We start from the raw sequence: 23,670 nt of genomic DNA, 5'->3' as shown, positions 1-23,670 counted from the left end.
GAACAAATAGAATACAATTTAAAAATATATTTTTTTTTTATTTTTATTTAGCAAAGCAGTCACAAAGTATATTGTAATTGTTTCCTGCTACAGTCATGTCTTACAGTCATATTATCATATTTTTTCGTTCATCTGCATTATTCATTTTTTGGTCCAGAATCAGTGGCTCTAATGTTTCAGTGGCTGTCAGAGTGCATCTCTGTTGTGTGAGCCTGGTCTGTTTCTATTCACTCTACAAGAATCAGATGAGACAACATGTTGAATTCAGACCTTGCAATAAATCATTGCATAGGCTCAGATCAACCACAACTAATAAATCATCTTGTCTACTATGAATACAAAGCATTTGTACACAGTTAAACTAGAAACAGAGAAGATGCATGTAGATACAGTAAAACAAACAGGGTTTGATGCATCTAATCCCTCTGTGCATATGTTGTACTTGTAGAAAACCATTTAGTTCCAGACTGAAAAATCTCAACAACTACTGGATGGAAATTTGATTTCCTTCATGTCTCCCTTAGGGTTATTTTTAATTAACACTGGTCAATTACTGGCTCTTCATTTAGCACCATACAGTCAAAATATTGAATGTCTATTTTTTTGTTTCAGGACCACATGCAAAGGTAATGACATTACCGTCACACTCTGCTTTGTGTTCAGTGCTAATTAGCAAGTGTTAGCACGCTAACAGGCCAAACCAAGTTAGACAATCTGGTAAATAATACCTCCTAAACATCAGTGTGTTAGCATCGTGGGAATGTTAGCATGCTGATTTTAGCATTTAGCTCAAATCTCCACTGTGCCTTGTCATTACCCAATTGTTCAGGTCCTACACCTTGATCAATCAACTGTGCTGACACTAACCATCGCAACAAATCAGGTTTGCTTTAGTAAAGCCTTACAGAGCTGCTAGCATGGCTACTGATGAAGAAAGACATTTCACCAACAAATCGATGAGAGGAGTCTTTGACTTTGGTAACCATTCCAGACAACAATTAACACAATGGTCGATGAAGTTCACTGTTAAAGGAGAGCTTTGTTCACATCAGACACGACAAGTTTGACCACAGCATCACATTGGTGTTGATTCACGTTACCTGTGCGAGACTAGCTGGTGTAGACAACACTGGCTTTTCTTTCAGTCTACAGCCAAGACCAAAATAACAACTATCGCTGCTTCGTGCCTGTTGAGGGCAGAAAGTCTGAGAAACCACTGCCGTGTCGTTCATGACAACATCTCACCACCTTTTCCTGCATCTTGGTGAGTGTTGCTATGACGCAAATACAGTAGTATGAACAAAACCATTTTTCTTTGATTTAATTGCAACAGATGGATCAAAAGGATTCCGAAATGACTACATCATGATGTTGTTGTGTAAAAAGTCTGTATTCATGCTTTGCCAGGTCTGTCTATTCGGCGACAAGCAAACAACTTTTAAAAATGATTGTCTTCTAAATGGAGTTTGGTTTGATCAGAGAATCTCTGATGCTTGTAGATTTTTCACTCCAGCTGAATATCATTTATACACATAATGGGATTTCATTCACATGGGACACCACAAATAGCAGTGTTTATTCATGTCTTTGTGACTGGTGTGAGCTCACCCAGTGTTGCCAACGCCGCAGTAAGAAAAGTAGCTATTGGCTGTCCTAAAGTCACTAGAAGTAACTAAATTATGTCATCGCCTAATTTGCATAATTTGCCATGTGCATGTAATTGTAACGGACGCTGTAGGAGAGAGGGATAACGTTGTGGGGAAGACAAAAAGTGAGTAGAAAACAATATGTTTAGAACTGCAAATGTCCTGTCTTCTGTCACAGTTCCAACCCTCCTCCTCTATCCGGCCTCGGGACCGGCTGAAGTGACCCAGAAGAGACTCTGACTGTAAGCCAGCCAGCCGCTCCTTCCCACATGCACAATCTGCAGACTCGACACGGAGGGGTTAACATCTCCTGCTCTGACTGCAGCTGGGAGAGACTCCTGCAGAAGGACTGTGCCACTTGTGAGTGCTTTGGGATGAGAAAGGAGCTGCCGGCAGCCCCCACTCGTTAAGAAGAGTAAGAACAAGTCCAAAAGTCTCCAATAACACCAGAAAAAGACGCTAGATTTCTCGCTAGTAGCTTTTTTGTAAAAATAGTCGCTAGAGGGGTCTGAAAAGTCGATAAATCTAGCGACAAAGTCGCTAAGTTGGCAGCACTGAGCTCATCAGTAAGTATGTAAAAACATTAAAGGGTTCTCTCTAGAGCCAGTGTTTGGTTTGTTTTTTCTGGGCTACTCTAGAAACATGGTGGTTCAACATGGCGAGCTAATTCTAAACTAACAAAAACAGGATTCATAGGTTCAGGGGATTAGACACTAAGGAAATTCCATTTCTGCCAATAAATCCCCATAAATCCTAGACATTGCTCCTTTAAGAGACATACTGTCTATCCCGCCCTGTTCCAACAGGCAGAGGCCTATATGACTTGACAAGACCTGAACAAGCATATGCCATCTCCATACACATCTCCCCTTTGATCCCTTTCTATCAGAGCGTATCAGAGCGTTGCAGGAATAAATCAAAACAAATGAACACAATCAAACTCAGGAGGAACATGTCAACAAACATGATTCTTCATCTGAGCCTGCAGGTCAAATCAAACAGTGACCTCTGACCGTCACGCTGAAGGAGAAACCCCAAATATACCAACAGAAGAACGCAACAAAGAAACTCTCCAATACTCAACGTACCTCCCAAGTTCATAAACACCAATCGACCCGGACACAGCCTCTTATTTTCAAAAGGAAGTGACTTTCACCAAGGAGCAGCTGTATTTTCTATTGTTAGATTCTGTTGTGGTTTGGGATCCCAACACTGTTAAAGTGGAATCACCTTAACCCAGTTGGACCAGCTTTTGTCATAGCTGAGGGCTTTTCTACAAGAACGATTGGTGGGGTTTTGTATACACTCACGCTCGACTGGTCGCATTATCTTTGCTTCACGTGTTTCCCCCCGAGTTTGTTCAGGGTCTGTAACAAAGAAAGTGGCTTATTATCACCCACCGGAGGAGTTGTCTGCACATGTACGATTCGGTAATTGCTGCCACTTAACAAGCAGACTGAATTGGACTTGACATTGAGCCATTATTAGGAAATGAAATGCTGTTTTTGCAATTATGGGAGTTTGGCAGGGCCCAGTGAATCTCCTCTATAAGGATCGTAAGAAGAGAATTCAGTTACAGCCACAAACATGTAGAAGTATGTGTGATATTCCAGTTTATTTCAACATTTTCACTTGCACTTGCTTTGTGCAATAAGCCTGTGGGAATTTATGAATGGAAGGAGGTTATGAATGTTTTTTCCACTGAAATGTTGTTGTTTTTTCTGGAGGAAGTGTAATTTTACCTTAAACAAGACAGACTCTTGCTACTTTGTTACAGGTTCAAAGGACTAGATTGAATGACTTGCTGTTGTTCAAACATAACTGTAACTGTACATGAATCTGGGACAGCATTAGTACAAATCAGAATTAGCTCTACATGTAGATGTCGACTGAGCAAACCAGATTTATGTCCTCAAACAATAAATGCATAAGCATATATCAAAACTTTGGCATGCTCACTTTGTTTGATGAAATACCTTTTTAGTGTAAATCATATTTTCTACAGTGATCCGGTTTGCACTTGACAGCATGCAAAGAGTTTTTGTGGAACTCAAATACAGAAAGAAGACTGCAATCTATATTTCATACTTTTAGAAAGCCTGAAGATGTTGACAAGGAATAGAATTTGTGCTGCTGTATCTTTAACCCTGCAGAGACTGCTTCCACTTCTAACTCATTCTCTCCTGCTTTCAATTGTGAGAACAAAGTCAATAGAGAGGCTGGATGCTGAAAAGTAAAATATGCTGTATGTGTGCAAAGAAACTCCCAATACAAACTGTGTTCATCATACAAAGAACTGCATCCTCAATAATGTTTCTCGGGGAAACATAGTGACAAGCACACGTTAAATCTGAAAAGGTCACTGTTTTTAACATGTGGATAATGTGTGAACTGAAACAAAACTACCAGGTTGGGTTGGTAAACAGTTCATGGTTTGAGTAACTTAAGTTAAGTACATTAGGCAAACAAGTCAACATTGACTTTTGGCTTCATGTGGGACATAAACAGCCACATCCATCCACCCCAACCTCCTCACTACACAGACTTTGATTAGAAACATAAATGTGATTTGTCAAAGACAAACATAATACGAGACAAAATATGTTTTCCCCAAAACATGCTTGTGAATGCAGTTTTGTTGGATGGGTATGTCATTTTCACAAGGCTTTGTTTGTCTTGAAACCTCTAAATTCCCATTCTATGTTATTTAAAGGAAGTGTTTCAATGTCTAAACCAAAATACAAATAATCAATTTAAGGTCAATTTACAGATAAGCTACTTGTGAATTTGTGATGCAAAAGATCACTGACTGTATAGTAAAGACGTACAACATGACAGCTCACAAATTTGAATCCAAAACATGTTGATGGCCCCCTGGTGGCTGGCTGCGGTAGAGGTCATAAACCCACCGCCCCCTCCTCCATAGCTCACAATCATGGTTGCTGTCATTTTAGGGAGTTGTTATCACATTGATTTATGTTCAAGTGTTCATTTTTCAGCTTATTTATTTATTTATTAATTCTTTGAATAAGAATGAAACAGGTGTAACGTCATGATTGACAGCTGTGGTTGTCAGGTGGGTGTAGTGGTGGGACCTCCACAGCTCCACCAGAGGATCCTGCCCAGACTCCAGTGGCTCCAATATGGCACCTCCCATATCCAGTATATTTTGGCTTCATTTCCGTACAATGAGAGGAAGTGGAGACACTTCATGCATTCCTTATCAACAGGTTATGGACAAGATTTTCAGATGGAAAAGAACTGTGATTTGTTACGGTATTTTTTCACTTTCTTGATTTTATAACCTTTTCTTATCTTTTATACACTATATTTTCCCTTTTCTTCCTCCTTTAAAGCATGTTGTACCTTCTGTTAGTCGTAAATGTTAGATATAAATGAAGATTGTTTGATTCAAATTATTTTTAAAAATCCTTTGGGAATGTTGAAAAATAGTAGAAGCTGCCAGTTTCATACATTTGACACTAAAATCAGTTTATGTGTATTAAAAACTGAATAAATGTAACCCCCTGCTGTGCTAGTGGCACCTGGTGGCACTGTGTTCACACGGTGGACTGAGCATTCATAAATAGTCATAGTTACAAACTGATCTGGAGCAGGGACATAAGCGTATTAAAGCTCCTTTGAGAGCAGCTTCAGTGAACTGAAATGAGGCGTTACCTAGCTACTCGCCAGCAGCATGATGCTAACTCAACATGGCAGCTCTGGGCGGCTCTACGCTACTTTCTCAGCCTCACCAAGTAATTGGTGACCCAGCACCCCACCTGACATCTCCAGGAACTGGTCCTAGAAAAGCAAACAGGGTCAATCCTACATGGGAGTGTTTTATGTTCACTAAAAAGCATGTGACAAGTAAAAGCAGTCATTCATACAGAGAGAGGCACACAGTGTTTGGTGTGGTTGAGTCCCATCACTCTGAACGTTCTGTGGTGGCATTAATGTCAACTTTCAACATTCCTTAAAAGGGCTAATCTGTGCAGCAACATTTCCTTAGCTAACTGACACATACACTAACTGCAGCTATGTTTCTTATTGAAATCTCAGAATGTGACAGAAAATCCACCTGTGAGATTCTTGCAGAACATTATCCGTCAGATATCTTTAGACAACTTAAAGATCTTATAGATCTCTTGATCCCACAGCGTCGCCCAGCTCATCATATATTCATTTGATTCCTGAGTGCTCTTCTTTTACACCAAGGCAAATGGACATATAGGTTCTAAATAATGAGTAAGCCCGGTTTGTTCCTCATGTAAAGTAATTAAATCTGTAAGCATTGATTCTATGTGCACATACTGTGGCTAATCAAATAAACCTAGATGAACGTTGTTGTCTTTTTGTTCTTCAGCATGCTCACAGATTGTGTCTTGTCCCTGTTGTTCATCCTGCTGTATCATTCATTCATGTCATTCAGATCTGGTCGACATCAAACACCATCACATGAGAGCAACGAGACAACAGAAGTAGAGTTTAAAGCTGACACAGACAAATCTTTGTCAGGTAAGTCATCTAATTAGTACAGCTCAAAGTTGAATAGATATGAGCTGAGTTTCCAATAAAGTTGAAGTGAATTCTGAAGCGAAATTTTTCAGTGATGCATTAAAGAAAATGCAAATTAGTGATGTTTCCATCAACTGATTTAGAGCAAATAAACAAAGCTGCATAAACATACTTTGGTCAGAAGATGGCAGTCTAATCCGTCAGTAAACAGAAGAAGAAGAAGCGATTGAGTGAGAGAGAAAAACACAACAAAAAAGAGATAATCAGACACCTTTGGCCACCCACGAGAGGAAGAGAAGTCTTCAAGAATTAGATTCAATTGGGCAACTTAGAATTCTTCTTTCCTGTCAGCTGGTCTTGAGCGGCAGAGTGGAACAGCAGGAGTAAATTCATTTTGTTCAGACCTGTCTCCATCGCAGACACTCTCACCAGATTTGGCAACAAATAAAGAATTATTGTTCCCCAAAATCTTGTGACCGTTTACAAATGTCCTAACTGTTACTAACTTTCATGATGCCAAATGTGACTGTTCGCTGTAAAAAAATAACTGTTAGCAAAATAAAATATGAATTATTCTTAACATTCACAACACTTTCATGCGCAGGTTGGAATGTGTCATCTTCTTGTAATAAAGTATCTTTGATTTAATCAACTGATCATTAATTTAACAGTTATTTAACTAATTAATTTAAATAAGTTGCATCTTTTACTCACTCAAAAAACAAAAATGCACACATTAACTAGATCAAGAATTTTACAACAAAAGGTGCTGGTGATCAAGATCAAAACAAACTGAAAGTCCCTTATAGTTGCTTTACTTTTGGTGTCCAACAAGAAAAGATAAGAAGAAACATTATAAAATAACCTACAAACAGTGGTGGGAAAAGTATTCAGATCTCTTGCTTCACTAAAAGAACACTGTGAAATTACTCCACTACAAGTAAAAGTCCCGCATTCAAAACCTGCTTAAATAAAAGCACAAAAGTAATTGTGCAGAATGGCCCCACTCAGATTGCAATAAATATTCTAATATTATTGTATTATTTTGGATTAATTTATGTAAGCAGCGTTATGTTATTCTAAACAACATCTCTTAACTTTCCAGTTACTTCATTTTCAACTAGCTGAACTGCGCAAACTCTGTATCAAGACACACTGAGACAGAAAAGGGACGTTTAAAAGAAGCTTGACGGATCATTTATTGAGCTCAGAAACAACACTTTGGGGCCCATTTACTTGTTATTTTCTGGAGCTTTCAGCCACATCTTGAGTCTTCCCTCTGCTAAAGGGAGTTGCATTTTTTAGTCTCTCCTCCTTTATCCAACCACCTGTTATCACATGGGTGAAATTACATATTTTAACAACCATCTCTTTGACAATGGAGCAACAATCATAATCAGCTGATGAAGTCCACCAGATGCGACTGAAAGTACCTGCATCACTAAACAACGGACACCAATAACAAAAGACAATATCAGTTTCCACCATAAAGCCTGTACAGTATAAAATAAACCTAAAACATACTTGTGTCATGGCAGATGACAGCAGGTTGTGTTACAGTGTTTCCCGCTCTACTGTAGGCGGAGGTCTCTCTGCTGTTTGGCTGAGCCGCTTTGATGCCAAATCATGTGTTTGTGTTTTGTAAATCCCCTGAGAAGCCTGGTATTTCTTTCACTGACTCGTCATGGGTCAACTAGTTCACCCAGCAGACTTCTCTCCCATTCTCTAATAGTATTCTTCGACCTTTATGCAGGGGTAATTTGCTTTTCCCATGCTTCTTTCGTGACCTTACAGAAAAAGCTGTTTTGTTTGTCAGATTTGGGACTTCAGTGAGCCTGGGGCTGGACACGCTCTCGCACGCTTCACTCCATTTTGTTAGGCTTTTTATTGTGGCGATTCTGTGTCCACTTGGCTTTAATAAGGTGCGTTGTTCTGACAAATTTGGCTTTGCTCTTATTATTTCCAATACTGTGAGTTCTATGAAGCAGATCCTCCAGTTTGGTTGCAGTAAGATGCACTCACACCTCTTTATCATCCTCCTTTAACGCCTGGACATGGTCCTTGGAGCTACGAAACAGACCCGTTCTTTCAATTCCTTCCTTCTTTTTCTGTCTTTACTGTGTGGATTGCATGGTTTTAAAGCTATAGAAGAATCATATCAAGTTTAACATGTCATAACATGTTAGATGAGCTTTGCACAGCAGGAAGTGTTTAAGGCGTAGATTAACTCCCACATACAGCTGACGGTTGGAAATGTACACAAACAGAAATTAGGTTTAAGCTAAAAAAACATCCGTCCTGCTCAGGTGTGTGTGAGGTGGATATGTAATTATATAGTGACAGAAGTCTCAGTGATTGTCCAGGATTAATCAGGTCATAAAGGGATTTATGTTGCATACAGGGGTGTAAAGTCTGTAGTGGGGAAGAAACAGGATGAAGCTAAAGGTGCTGCAAGACAATAACAGGACGGGAAAGAAGACAATACATATTTCTACAAAGAATTATGTTTTAAACTTTTTTTCTTTGCTTGTTTTTTTGTGAAACAACTAGAGTTGGCCTTTACCTCTTCAAGTCTATAAAAAACGAATGGATCTTTTTTTAAAACATTCAAACAAGGGCTAATCACTAATTAAATTATATATTTTATATTATTATATTAACTAATCACTCATTGGTGGGACTATTCACAGCTCAACATAAATAAGAAACTTTGTCATCACACACGTTAATGTTTTTTAAATACATTCTAAAATAGTTTTCTTATTTATTTTCTTTTTGAGGAAATAGTTAAAACCTTTTATATACCAGTTATTTGTTGTAATACATTCAATTTGAAAATAAGATGTGTAACCTACAAAATAGATTATCATTGTAGCCTAGAATCATTGGAGTTAACTCGTTCTATAGCCAACCACATTTTTGTTTATCTGCATTAAACACGAAGAATTTCAAAAGACATAAGGATGCCTTTTTAATCCTACAAAACTCTGACTCAGCAGAACGCTAAAGAAACACCTGAGTAGTAAAGAGTGAGGGAGAATAAGCAGAGCCATGGTTACTGGGCCAGAGGTTGACTCAGTCTGCCCTCTAGTGGCCTCATGCTTTAATTACTTAAAATATAATAGTTCAACGAAGTTTGCAAGTGGGTCGTTCAGATAAAAAATTAGGACATAATTGTTTTCTTTGGCCATAAATTGTTTTTGGAAGTAGCTGTACAAAACAAAAGTGCAGTCACATTGTGACTCTATACAATGAATGACAAAAGTTCTTTATTTCTGCTGTGAAATTGCTGTAAAAGTCTTTAACGGTGCGTTATTTCATGATGGTTATTGGAACATTGATGTGGGGACAAAGTGTGAAAGCTAACATAAAGGCCAGCCAGCTAGCTTTTACACTTTCCTGCGGTGTAAAATGAATAAAAAGCAGTTTATTTATTAGACGACAGCTGGGTTTGTGTGTATATTGTAAAATGAGAGAATATTTATATCAGAGGTGTCAAACTCTGGCCCGCGGGCCAAATTTGGCCAGCAGTATAATTATATTTGGCCCGCAAGGCAATACCAAATTATTATTATACAGCACAAATAATACTACAAATCCCAGAATGCTCTGCTCATGTTTTGGCTTGAACACAGTAGATCAGTGTGTAGCAAACTGAGCAACAATTAAAGTTGTCTTTATGCACTTTTTCTTGCTAGTCCAAGGCATGGGCTTGAATGGTTGCACATTCATTGAAGGATATTATTATTAATCAATTGGTTTATTATTGTTATTTTATTCCCACATTTAATTTTAGCCTGTGGAAAAAGATTACTGTTAAATTTAAATTTAAAGAAGGCCACATATAAAATAAAGGGACATACGATTTTTATTTAATTTTTATTTAAGAAATGAATGCCATTGATGTGTTTGTTTGTTTTATTTGATATTCGATTTTGCAATATTAAGTTATATCAAGCTTTGCTTGTTCCATTTCGTTTGAACTTGTTGAGGTCAATTGTTTCAATAAATATCAATGTTGGCCTGTGACTTTGTCCAAGTTTTAAATTTTGGCCCACTGTGTATTTGAGTTTGACACCCCTGATCTATATGATCTAATAGTGTTTGAGCAGCCAGGTTGGAGCAGGAGCTCCCGGCAGGACGAAGTAGTTCCACCACCAGGGCTTCTCTGCTCTCTCTTCGCGGGTGGAGCTCATGTCAGCCATGAGGGTGTAGCGCTCGTACTGGTTGTAGGGGTCAAAGCGGTCGTAGGAGCCCATGAGGGCGTCTTCCTCCTCCTGGTTGTCCAGTTCTACTGCAGCTTTCTGCAACACAAAGTCCACCCGGCCCGCTGTGGCCATGCGAGGCAGCTGCACTTTCTTCAAGGCTCTGGTGAAGCCCGGGGCCGAGGCGCTCACGATGTGGGTCCCAGGAGCCAGGAGGCGCCAGTAGTCTCCGTTCTCAGCTGGCAGAGAGAAGCAGGTTATATCTTTATTAACAGGAGAGTCTAATGCAGCATGCACGGCAGAGGATGGATGGTGGAGAGGTGGAAGATTGTCACATCTATAATGTTAACGATCAATTAATAGATTATTGGCTGTGCATACATGGGTAAAATAATGTATATACAGTACTGTGCAAAAGCCTAATGGACGCTTTTATTTTAAAAGGACGCAAAGAGAGTTGATCCTGTCGATCGTTAAACCAAATCAAGTGAGATTAAAGGAGATCAATGTTTCATGTAATTCATGTAACGTAATTCATGCTAGCAACTTTCAGTTCAGTGAGTTCTGATACGCAGTCAGAGATAAAATTAAAATTAAAGAATACACATCCATTAAAAATTCCACCTGATTGACCAAATTCTTAACGACCATTAATGGATCATCGATTAATTATTCCAATCCCTAATCCTTAAAACTCAGGCTTTGCTGCATCGATTTTGACCTCCACATTATATTCCATTTTTATTACAATAATAATAACTTTATTTATAGAGAAACTTTAAAAAAAAATGCTTTGACAGAGAGCAGTTATGATGCCATAAGGCCAACAGAGCAGAGATAAGAAAACAATTCCTACATTAATAAAGCCATAAAAGACAGCACAGGATCAATTACAAGACAATCTCTATTAGTAATTATATATATTTTTACCCATAAAGTACCCTAGATTAATGTGCCCAGTGGGATACTAGAGGTTCTTTCACATCCACCTCGTTTCATCTGGACTTTTTGGTTTGCTGGAAACCAAAATGACCAGTATAAACCTCCACCAGTCCAGTCTGGACCAGAGGGGATGCTGACATGATGTCACTATGTATCATTCTTTAGTGCAATCGCATGATTGTGAAACCAAAATTAACTGTATAGAATATTATAAAAGCTTGAACCCTGGACAATTAGACAGGGGAACAAAACTAATGTCATAGCTTCAGCTAGTTTAAGAAAATACAAAATAAAAAGAGTCAGTGTCTGAATAAATAAGCAGCTGATGTGTGTTACCTGTGGTGACGTCATGGCGGATTCCTCTCACTGATACTCGAGCTCCTTTGATTGAGTTTCCCTCCTCGTCCTTCACCACGCCTTTGATGCCTCGATGGGCCTGAAACACATCAGTGGTGGAAGAATATTCACATCCCTCAAGTACTAATACCACTACAGTAATAGTACTAATACACACTGTGAAATGACTGCACTACAGTAAAAGTGCTGCATTCAAAACTTACTGAAGTAAAAGTATGAAAGTATCAGCATCAAAATGTACTTAAAGTATCAGAAGTAAAAGTACTGGTTATGCAGAATGGATCCACTCAGATTGTTCTATATATTCCAAATATATTATTGGATTATTATTGATGCATGTAAGCAGCGCTTTCTCAATGTAAGGCTAATTTTAACTACTTAAAATACTGTTATATGCTGAAATTTATAAAAATAAAAAAAAACAGTCTGATCACTTTAAATTTAACAACTTTTTATGTTAAATCTCGACCTATAAAGTAACTAAAGCTGGCAGCTAAATGTAAAAAGTGAAATATTTGCTTTTAAATGTAGCTAATTATAAGTATAAAGTTATATAAAATGTAAATAATCAAGTACACATATGTCTAATTTGTACTTCAGTACAGTACTGGAGTAAATGTACTTGGGAACATTCCACCACTGCTTACAGAGAATGACTTCGATCGACTTTAGCAACTGTTTCTTAGTCTCGGTCATTTAAAAAAATCAGAAGTAAGACTTTTATTTAGATGCTTGGTGTCGCAAAAATCTGCCTGTTCAGCAATATTTGCCAGGAGAAATTATTCTGTAGTTCAAACAAAATTCTCACTGATATCACAACATGAATAGAAACTTACACTATAGTATGCAAGGGATGTTTTAAAGTTAAGGGAAAAATGATCCAAAACAATCATATAGTATTTTATCAATGCATCTCGAAGCCAAAGAAGCAAAAATAATCATGATTTTCTTACTGCTTCCATAAATGTGATCAGAGCCTCAGCGTTTTCATGCCAGGCGATGAAGAGTTCCTCTTCAGGAGGAAATCTATCACAACCCAGCTCCACCGTCACCTCAAAGCAGTTGGTGTGGAGGTAGTTGAAGTCTTGCATGCCTGACAAGAGACAAAACTAAACAGCTTCACACAGAAATCATGAGAACCCACGCCGACCTTCCCCCCTCTCTGATGTTTTAACTGATGTAACAGCGCCCTCTAGTGGCTCACTGTGACACTTCAAGACTCGTAGTGAACTCACCACCTGAGATGCTGGACCACTGAGCTCCATTAACGGTTCCTTTCTCACTGTGAGTACGAGAAGATCCACACCCCGCATTTTCATTCGCCATCCTCTCGTGTGACATTGCATATGTTTTCGCAAGAAGCTTGAATACCTACAAAATAAAAGCCAGGTTGTTATTTTCCTCTGTTTTAAGTTCGTTAACCCTCCTGTTATGTTGCGGGTCAAATTGATCCGTTTCAAAGGTCTAAAAGAAATAGTTAAAAGTAATTTTTGGGGGTGAAACTTCTTCTGCTTGGCTTAATAAGTATAAACTACATATAAAATGAAAATGGTTCATTTCACATATTTATATTACATAGATTCTGTTCAATGGTCAATCTGACCCTGAACAGAACAGGTGACTCGTGTTAATTTAAATTGTTTTATAACATCACTCCATAAAAGAAAAAAGAAAAAAATGTCAAATAAAATTTTCAATAAGTCAATGTCATGGAAAACCATTGTATTTTATATGTATGTTTTTCCAATGTACATAAAAAAAGTTTTAACGTGCATTTTTTATGAAAACAAGTGAATTATCCTCATTGATCTGTGAGAGGTTAACAACACCACTGCACTAAATATAGATTGAGATGTTTAGTAATGGAGTAAATGATGAAATATAAACAATATTTATTGGGAATACTATTGCTATTCCTGAGAAAGGAACAGAACAGGAGGGTTAAGATGATAACATCAACAACACGTTTGAATTATTTTTTTAAAACTGAGGACAAAAGACATTTTTTAGCAGCTTTTATTCATTTAACATTAACAAATCTAAATCATATATTTTATTCAGATTGAATGGATTTAGGCGAGCGATGTGTTTCAGAGAACATGTTCACCTTGTCGTCCTGTGTTGGGGAGAACATGTTCCTCTCCAGCGGGTGTTTGGACAGGTCGTAGGGGTACGACACCACCAGGTCTCCATCATGGAAGTTAGCAGACAGCACGAAGGGGACGGAGCGGATCCACTTCATCACAGCGTAAGTCTCTGGTGCTACCTGGATTGCAGCATTAAGACTTATTCGGAGCAAGAAATGAAACAAATCAGGTTTATTCCGTTTAAAGTGGAAGAGCGGTTCCTCAGTGATGTCACCAATCAGCTATAAAACATCATTATATGTATATATCATCATATATGGACAAGGACTCATACTGTACCTTACCAAACCAGTAATAGTCTGGGATGGGGACGTGGTCGGAGCGGGAGCCCTTGTGTCTGCGGCGGCCGTAGACGATGGAGGTCAGATCAGGGAAGTTCCTGTTCAGGTCCAGGTTCTGAGCGTTGTTTCTGCCTATGTTGCTGGAGTCGTATCTGGGCCCCTGGGGGGCAGAAACATTAGGCAATGATAAATATCACTAGTTTAAAAGTATAATAGGCAACTTTCTTTGACAAAATTTTAATGCCTGGTATAACTAACGGGTACATTTGTTTGGACAAATATAATGATAACAACAAAAATAGCTCATGATAGTTTAATTTAAGAGCTGATATCTAGACATTTTCCATGGTTTTCTGGATAATAACTAAAATCATTATTAAGAAAACCATGGAACATGTCTAGATATCAGCTCTTAAATTAAACTCTTATGAGCTATTTTTGTTGTTATCATTATGTTTGTCCAAACAAACGTACCTTTAGTTGTACCAGGCATTAAAATTAACAAGAAGTTAGAGAAAACAAGGCTGGTCTAATATTTTTTTTCCATGACTGTATTATGTTTCATTTGTCAGTCTGTCAATTTTCTGACAGAATCTCTCATGAATTGACTTCTAATGCAACTTTAAGCCACACTTTTAGAATATTGGTTGTTTTTAACTATATACTTTATATAAGTGGATGACTAACTGGAAGTATTGCAGTCTTCTGAAGTCTGGATTTTAATCCCTCAACCAAGCTGAGACTCAGCCAGCAGCCCTCAGAGGCTTCCTGTCTCAGACAAACAGCATCAGAAAAACACTGATTTCTCATGTGAAACGACTTTGTTTTCACCAGTTTTAATCACAGCTCTGTTTGTTTTGGAGAGGAGGAGACATCTGCAGATACTTTAGCTCCCACTAAAAAGCCCTCATGAGCGATGATAACTGAAGGAATCCTAACAGGAAACAGTGACTACAATGATAACAACAACTCCCATGATGCCACGCTCCCTCACTAACACCTCTCTGGCTTTTGTTACCGTTCTGATTCACAAACCTCTAGCTGCCAAAATTAATTTAAGTGAATATCTTGACACTATGATGCCTACAGTATCTGCACACTGTTTACTTCCAGCATATTTATTTACAACAATACCGTCTCATCAAAACAACAACTGTTTCATAAACAGAGTTCTGGGTAAACTATCCAACCAGTGTTATATGGGTTCATGCAGACAGGCACACATATAGTACAGGGTTGCAAAGGGGTTGAAAATCTTCGGGAAATTTCCAGAAACTTTTCATGGAAGTTTAAACTGGGGAATTATTTTAAATATTTCAAATTGGAAACTTTCCATGATAACTCTGGAAATGTATGCAAATTAACTGGAAATTGGAGGAAATTTAAACGAACTATATCATATCCAAACATGAATATAAACATTTTGTTTTGTCATATTAAATAAATAAATTATTTTTTTTAAATCACAGTTTATTCCTGTTTATTCCCATAAATTGCTGAAAGTTTCCAACTTAGAATATTTCCGGAACTTTGCAACCCTATGCACATATAAAAGGAAAACATTTACATTTAGATGACATGTTCTTATTTAATTATATGTATATATATATATATATATATATATATATATATATATATATATATATATATATATAGGGGTTTGGGCTTGTTATATGGATGGCGCTGCTCTACATTGGTCTTTTTGTGTTTAACCCTCCAGGCTCCTTAGGGGCCAAACGTCTACAATCTGCTAATTTTATGCTTTTGATTCTCAATATATGGGTCAGTTTAAAGGCTAATTGTATGAAACTTGCCCAGTTTTTGTTTTTTATTATAATTTTAAAAAATCCAAAATTCCTCTTTTGCAAGGTGTATAGAATAGGAGATACGCATAACACTCACATTTTGACCCATTGACTTCCATTATAAACACATATTTTTGATACACTGTAATCCTGAAATAATTTAATGGTTTTCCCATGAATACCTAATAAATCTAAGCCTCTCCCTTCAAAATACATGGACAATAGGTTTTAGGTCACTCAGACCACCAGGGGCAGCAGAGATAAATCACATCCAGTTTCAATGGAGGCCTGCTTCTGAACTTGCAAAATGCAGGCAATGAAAAAGCTGTGTGTGGGATTGATATAAAGGAGTCATCAATTATTGACCTAGTCAAGGCTGTAATAACCTCACCACAAATATTCCACTTTGAACCTTATTTTTGAAAATATTGCATATTTTGTGTTTTTGCCCATAGAGAAAACCAGGGGTTCTTATGACAAAAGGGCATTAAAACATTTTATATGAATGTTAGGTCGGAAGCTGCTAAAAGGTTTGATGCGGTTTTTATGACACTTGAATGAGAGGGACCATTTCGGGCCCTTAAGGTGTAAAGTGAAGGGTAATTTAAAGAGGCCTCTAGGGTTCATTTAAGATCTTAATTTATGGTCTATATTGGTATGTTTGCCTGTTGTTTTTAAATGCTCTGCACTTAATCAACAAGGTATTTAAAAATCTTAAAAGCTCAGTTATGTTTCACATGTTGTTTAACTGTAATTTCACGAGGATGTGTGGATTATTAGGATATTTGGTCGGTTTTCCAGATGTGTTGAGAGAAAAAATATGGTTATCACAAATGTATTATAAGCTGACCTGCTCCTCATCATCACTGTAGTTGTTGTCGTGGAGCCCAGAAACAGCCAGCTCGTAGCCGTCAGGGTTCATGGAGGGCAGAATGTGGATGCGGGTGGTGTTGATGAGCGTCTGGATGCGTTCGTTGCCCAGCAGGTACTCTGAACACAGGTACTGAGCCAGGTAGATCAGCAGCTGCCGGCCCAGCACTTCGTTTCCATGAATGTTTCCGATGTACTTCATCTCTGGCTCCACTACAGAGAGTCACAGAGGAGACATTTTAAAATGTTGCATTCAAGAAAATGTGAATTAGGGACGTTTCCATCAACTGGTTTAGAGCGAATAATCAAAGCTGCATTACTGAACCTTGGTCAGTAGAGGGCAGTGTAATGTGCTGCTGTAGGATAAACCGTCAGTAAACAGTAGAAGAAGAAGAGATTGAAAAACAACAACAAGAAAGAGGTAAACTGGAGAGAAGTCTTCAGGAATTGGATTCAATTGGGCAACGTATGACTGTTCTTTAATGCCAGAGTGGAAACAGCTGATCAGTCCTGTGAGTTAAATGTTCTCTATGTCAGAACTTATTAGTGTTTCCATCTCCCGTTTAGCGCATTAACTATATTTTGAAAAAGGCAAAAAACACCTCAAGCGATCGTAAAACCCTTTATGCACATTTTTATCATGCAAGTTTTATCTAATTGTGTTGTTTCCATCAAGCTTTTCTCATGCAAATCTTCAAAATGTGCAATAAATGTGTTGGTGGAAACCCAACTACTGTTGATGCTAATGAAAAGATCCAGATAGAACAGATCAGAGTTTCTAAAAAGACTTTACTCACGCAGTTCATGTTCTCCGGGGTTGTTAGAGAACTCGATGACCAGCAGCTCCCGGCCCTCCACGCTGCGACCGATGCTGTAAGTCTTGGCGATGTCGGAGCATTGCTCCTCAGTTTTCTTCAACACGCTGATCATCTGAGCGGTGGAGTGATAGGTGAACTGCATGATGTTGGCGGGCTCCTCGGGGGAAAGAAACTCCATGCTGTCAACAGCCTCTGCATCCTGCTCCGCTGTAAACAATAAACAGATCACAGTCTGATCAGTTTAGATCACCGGCTGTAAGATCTAACAGTGACTGGCCACATTTTAGATCAAACTAAAATTCTGTCTACATTCTTGTGAGGCTGCCAGAATATAAATAGAGCGTTTGAAGAGTCTGGTATGTACAGCAGCATCCAGAAAGAGAGTGTGGAAAGTTGATGCCCGATGGTCCAGCTGACACACTAAACTGGTGAACCAGCTGATTCTTGTATTCACACTTAAACCAATAATAGCTCCAGAACCACATGGAACAAATTAAACCTTCGTGCTGCCAGATTGAAATGAACTAGAAGACTTTCTGTCAGAAGTGTCACCACAGTGTCAAACCGTTATGTAGCTATATAATTACAGGCTCAATCTTCTTCAGACATCCCTGGGCACAGACATGCAGAAGGCCCAAACATCCTTCCTACAGGAGGAAGACACACAGACTTTACTGCTTCGTAGCATCTCTCTTTGTTGATTTTAAGTCTCTGTGTAGTCGTTACTCATCACTCTGTGGGTTTGTCTCTTTGTGGTCAATTTAAAACTCTTCATTCTTGTTGTTTTGCCCCTTTTCATTGTCTTTGTGTGTCTCTTTTTAGTAGTTTTATGCTCCTTTGTTGTCCATTTGAGTGACTAGAGTCCCAGTTGGCCAGGTTTTAGGGAGTGCCATTGTGCCCTAGTATAGTAGATCCCAACCTTTTTCTTTAAGGATAACTAAGTAAACTGATGACTAAGTGACATTGATTCATTCAATATCCGTAACCGCTTATCTGCACTCGGGTCACGGCCGAGAGGCGGGTCCACCCTGGACAGGACTCAGACTATCACAGAGACAGACCACCATTCAGGCTCTCATTCACTCCTACGGGCAATTAAGAGTCACCAATTAAACCTACATGTTTTTGGACTGTGTGGGAGGAGAACCCGGTGAGAACCCACATGCAGACTCCACACAGAAGAGCCGCAGGCGGGAGTCGAACCAGCAACCCTCTAGCTTGTTGTGAGTGCTAACCACGACACCACCATGTAGCCCCTGCTTCTCTTTATGCTCATTTTAAAAGTCTTTGTTGTTGTTGTTGTTGTTGTTGTTGTTGTTGTTATTTTGCCTCTTCCCATTGTCTTTGTGTGTCTCTTTGTGTCTCATTGTAGCTGTAACTGTAGTTTTATGTTTCTTTGTTGTCATTTTCCTAGTTGCCACATGTGTTATTGCCATTACCATTGTGCCCTAGTAGAGTAGTTCCCAACTCTTTTCTTTAAGGGTGTCCTTCTCGAATAACTGAGTAAACTGACGACCCCCGACCAAGTGACATATTTTATGGATATTTGACCATATATATATATATATATATATATATATATATATATATATATATATAAAAGCTGCAGGATGCAAAACAAGCGATTTGGATTAATTTGGAGCAGACTATTTCCTGTGAATATTGCTTTAGAGATGAGTTTCCCTGTTACTTTTAGGAACTTTTAATAAAATTTTCTGTGTTGACGGGTAGATCCACACAGTCATCATGCTGTAGCTCCTTGTTACAGAATAAAACCGGTGGATCTTCCTGGTTTACCTGATTCAGTTTAGTGGCAGCTGATGAAAAGCTGATGTCCACTCTAAATGGAGAAATATATTGATCTTAAAACAGGACCATAAAAGACAACTAAGCTCTCCAGTACAGTGTGATTGTGTATTACTATTGCACTATATTATATATATATACTATATTTTATGTATTCTCTCTCCCTTTTCTCTGTTTTTATTGGTTTATTTTAGTTTCTTCTCAATTAAATATTTTTCCGCCAGTAACTTTTTTCTGTAAACATTAAAAAAATAAAATATTTGTCACAAAAAAAGTCTGTCTGAAGTATCATTATTTCTGATTAATTTTTTTATTATTATATGTTTTTTTTAATATATATACATACATACATACGTCATAGGCTTCTTTGCCATTGTTCTATTAGCTCTTTGGTTGTTTGAACTGCAGATTTTTCTAATGCAGGACGAGACTGACTAGAAAATATGAATTTAATTTATTTTTTGACACAGAAATGAATGAGATCAAGATGTCTTTGCAACAACTCATGAAGCTTTGGCGACCCCTAGTGGTGGTCTGCACCCCAGATTAGGAGCCAGAGCCCCAATATAAGGAGGCAGCATCCATAAATACCCTCATCTATTTCTTTATTATTACTTATGGACCCCCAAGGCACATTGAATTTCAGGGATAATATGTTAACATTTACATAAAGTGAAACTAAATATTGCAGCCACTTGCCTTTTGCTCCATGTGTATGTATTGTGTACAGCATTACTGTGTGTGGACACTGAGGTCACATGATATCAAAACAGGAACAAGGACATCAGTTTGAAATTTGTGTGAATATGGAAATAATTACACAGCTCCAAGCTGCTGCCAGACATCTGAACTTAATTGTAAATGGCTGGAAAAGTTTTGTAGCACAATAAAAAGTGAGACACTTCCATACAGTAGTACAGGTTAACATTTCATTGGTTGACTTTAAGACCCTTAAGACCCTTTTCACATTTTACTGTACACTAATGCTAAAAAATGATACGACTAACTGCTCAAATCAGTTCCTTCTGTGCTGCATAAGTTGCTGCTCTCATATGGCTCACACATGCAGCAGAGGATCTTTTTATCTTTAGAAACCTTCAAGAATTTACAACATTTTTAGTAAAAACAATGTCAGACAATGTTTGCCTCTCTGTGGTGCATTCAGGCGCTGTTTATCTGGCTCGGCTGCGAATGAAAACACATGATAATAGCCACAGGACCCTGTGTGAGTGTGAGTGAGGGTTTATATGGGAAATAAGGCGTTCCAGTTGGACTTTACTTTGAGGTGAGCCACAGAAGCACGTGTGTGAACCAGATGTCGGCTCGAGTGAAACTTAAAGAATCATCCTTGTATTTCAGATCAAAATATGAACAAAGATGTAGTTATTTATGGCCAAATCTGAGGTCAGCTAGCTAAGATCACAATGCATGTGCTACAATACTTAGTTCTTACCCCTGAGGCCCTCCAGTGGGTCATAACATCCCTCTTCGTCACTCACAAAGAAGCGATCACAGTCCAGAAAGTAGGGCCACGCCATCTCTATCCCCTCGAAAACCTGGCTGCACCTCTTACGCACCGTCTCACAGGTGGAGCGGCAGGGCTTCAGCACCGTCTCCTTCTGGCAGCGCGGGGTCAGCACGGAGCAGCCCAGCATGCGGATCTCAGGGTTGCACTCTCCCTTGAGCAGAGACTCAGCGACGCTGATGAGGAGGTACTCGGCGCTGGCCTCGGCGTCCTCACGGGTCTTGTGGCCGAGGATGTTGGGGAACATGGTCTCAGCGTAGGACATGTCGTCGCAGTAGGAGAGCAACACATCTGTGCATTTGGCTGAGAGAGGAGCTAAATGATTAGTCAGAAATGTAAAAAGAGGGGAAAACAGTCATCAATCTCATTATGAAGGATCCAGACATGCATCTCCATCTGTCACACACTTAATGATGAGCCTCGCTGTGCTGTCTTCAATCATCCAGCTCCAAATATTTCTATTATCTCTGGAAATTAGAATTTGAATATTTCATAGTGCCATTGCTCATCTAAAAATACACATGATGGTCTTATGGCTTTCGGGGCCAGATTTCATTAAGACTACACCCAGCGTAACTTATGATCTCATCCTTTTTGTTATTAAGAACACTGACTCACAGGGATGTGACTGTACAAACACTTGACCTGTCAGCAAGATTTAGAGCCTGCTCATTCTCAGTTTCAGGCTCAAAACCCTCTAAGAAACGCTGCCACTGATGAGTCCAGAGAGATGATGAGCTGCTACAACACGAGGCGAGCTGGATGACAAACAGCTCACGCAGGACATCGCTCTTTCTCCCAGCCCGAGGGTACTCACGTTTTTCTTCCACTATTGGCTTGCACACTCCTGCAAGACACATCAGCATGTGATCAGCCGACACTGTGGCAGACACTAGATGGCAGAGTGCTCTCTGCAAATACCTCGATGTGGCCTACACAATACTGCTCTTGGTTATGCTTCAGCAGCTACACAAGTACTGAGTCACTAGAAGAACATGTTTACATGATGATAAATCTGAATATTTAATGGTGAAAAGCAAGCTTTCATATAGAGTATTAAGACTATTATAGATATGCAGACATAAAATCATATTTACAATCATTCTGTGGCTTAAAAAAGTATTTTTTTTTTCTTTCTTTCTTTTTTTACAAGATTTAGTTTGAAAGTCAGCTTCTTGATCTTGAAAACTACCTAGAAAACGTTGCGCATGAAAATATGTCCTATAAGTAATAAGTCATGCAGCAGGTTCTGGATGCACGCATGGGAATAAAGTATGAAAAGCTGGAAAAAAAATGTACCTCGAAATGATGGGTCACACCGTGGAGGAGCACAAGACACAAGGACCAAGAAGTGCAGCAGGACGAGCAGCATGGTGCTCTTTTCTCTTTATATTTATATTCCCGTTCGATGTGGCAGCTCACCACGCAGCAGAGGGTGTGTGCGGCAGTTTCACAAAGTCTGAAGAAGAAGTTCCCCCTGAACTTCCCTCACTTTATTACACGTATTACGGTCCACTCTCAAGTTACACACCGAGGAAGTGGCTCTGAGGTGAAGTCGGGACATGGAAACGACGACTACATTTTGCAAATACGGCGCATATTTTCGGTGATTTAATTTTTTTTTTTTAAATAGCACGCAGGGATATTTCTTTTTCCCCTCTACTTTTGAGTTTAGCCTAGTTGTTGAGTTTTTAATAGAGGTTTAAAAATAATAAAAGTGCAAGTGCCTGCCTCTTGAATAGATTCATTTACTGTTCTTACCTGGCTTAATTAAAGTGACGTTCTTCCTTCTTCAGTCACATGACGTCATTTGGTCCTTAATTCGTGGGACAAAAATGGTTGTCAATTAAAATGCCTGTTCGGGTTACTCCATAAACATAAATTATTAAGTATCATCCCCATACCAGCAGCAGGATATAATTAGTTTTTACACGAATAAAGCAATAAGCCACGTGAGGCCATGGTTTACAGTGGTTTTAGAAGAGGGTTTACAGTGGTTTTAGAAGAGGGTTTACAGTGGTTTTAGAAGAGGGTTTACAGTGGTTTTAGAACAGGGTTTACAGTGGTTTTAGAACAGGGTTTACAGTGGTTTTAGAAGAGGGTTTACAGTGGTTTTAGAACAGGGTTTACAGTGGTTTTAGAACAGGGTTTACAGTGGTTTTAGAACAGGGTTTGGTGCAATGTTGGAAAACCAATACGGTTTCAGGGACACTTCACATTTATGACTCATTTGTGCATTAATTAAATAACAAAGTTGCATTCTTGTTGTCAGATTGTTATTCTTCTTGTTCTTGTCCTGGCATTTTGAAACTTGTTTGGTGCAGTAATACTGGTGTAATGTGGTCCCACAGTGTGTGTGTTTATACCATGGTTTATACAGTAATTTAGTATTTTAAACACAACTTAGCCAATCATAAAAACAGACTGGAAGCATTCGGTATAATCAATGCTATAGCCTTAAACAGCTTCAATTGTATATGTGTTTCTATTTGGTTATCATATCACCTTAATATTTTGGTTGCATGCACACCAATGTTCAGCAGCAAATAAGAAGAGCAGAGCGGTCTGTGAAAATATTGGATTTATGTAAACATGGTTTCCATCTTTGGTAAACATTTAATTATTCTGTTCCAAATGTACTCCTTAAAAAATCAACTCAAAACCCTTTTAAAAACAATTCAAGACCTGACTCCCACTGCTAAACCTGAACTATCATAAACTGTCATTCCTGTTTTTGTTCTCTGTATTTT

At 38.6% G+C, this 23,670-nt stretch overlaps 1 protein-coding gene across 1 annotated transcript; it reads right to left on the bottom strand.

Annotated features, from left to right (window-relative positions):
* Positions 1 to 9,216: 9,216 nt before the first annotated feature.
* Positions 9,217 to 22,689, bottom strand: LOC131989800 (carboxypeptidase Z-like). Its single transcript, XM_059355132.1, has 11 exons — positions 22,220 to 22,689; positions 21,738 to 21,767; positions 20,849 to 21,223; positions 17,569 to 17,796; positions 16,752 to 16,984; positions 14,095 to 14,256; positions 13,776 to 13,934; positions 12,904 to 13,039; positions 12,622 to 12,761; positions 11,648 to 11,747; positions 9,217 to 10,608 (listed from the first exon to the last, which is right to left on the bottom strand). Exons 1-11 carry the CDS (start codon positions 22,290 to 22,292, stop codon positions 10,259 to 10,261), a joined length of 1,986 nt encoding a protein of 661 aa, XP_059211115.1. The 5' UTR covers positions 22,293 to 22,689; the 3' UTR covers positions 9,217 to 10,258.
* Positions 22,690 to 23,670: the final 981 nt, after the last annotated feature.

Source organism: Centropristis striata, chromosome 17, assembly GCF_030273125.1.
Source record: "Centropristis striata isolate RG_2023a ecotype Rhode Island chromosome 17, C.striata_1.0, whole genome shotgun sequence".
In the NCBI taxonomy this organism is placed as follows: Eukaryota; Metazoa; Chordata; class Actinopteri; order Perciformes; family Serranidae; genus Centropristis; species Centropristis striata.
This window is presented reverse-complemented; position numbering and strand designations above follow the sequence as displayed.

Coding starts and splice junctions, on each gene's coding strand:
- LOC131989800 (XM_059355132.1), bottom strand. CDS start 22,292: ATGCTGCTCGTCCTGCTGCACTTCTTGGTCCTTGTGTCTTGTGCTCCT. Junction 21,224..21,737: donor GCCAATAGTGGAAGAAAAAC/GTGAGTACCCTC, acceptor CTCCTCTCTCAG/CCAAATGCACAGATGTGTTG. Junction 13,935..14,094: donor ACTATTACTGGTTTGGTAAG/GTACAGTATGAG, acceptor GCTGCAATCCAG/GTAGCACCAGAGACTTACGC.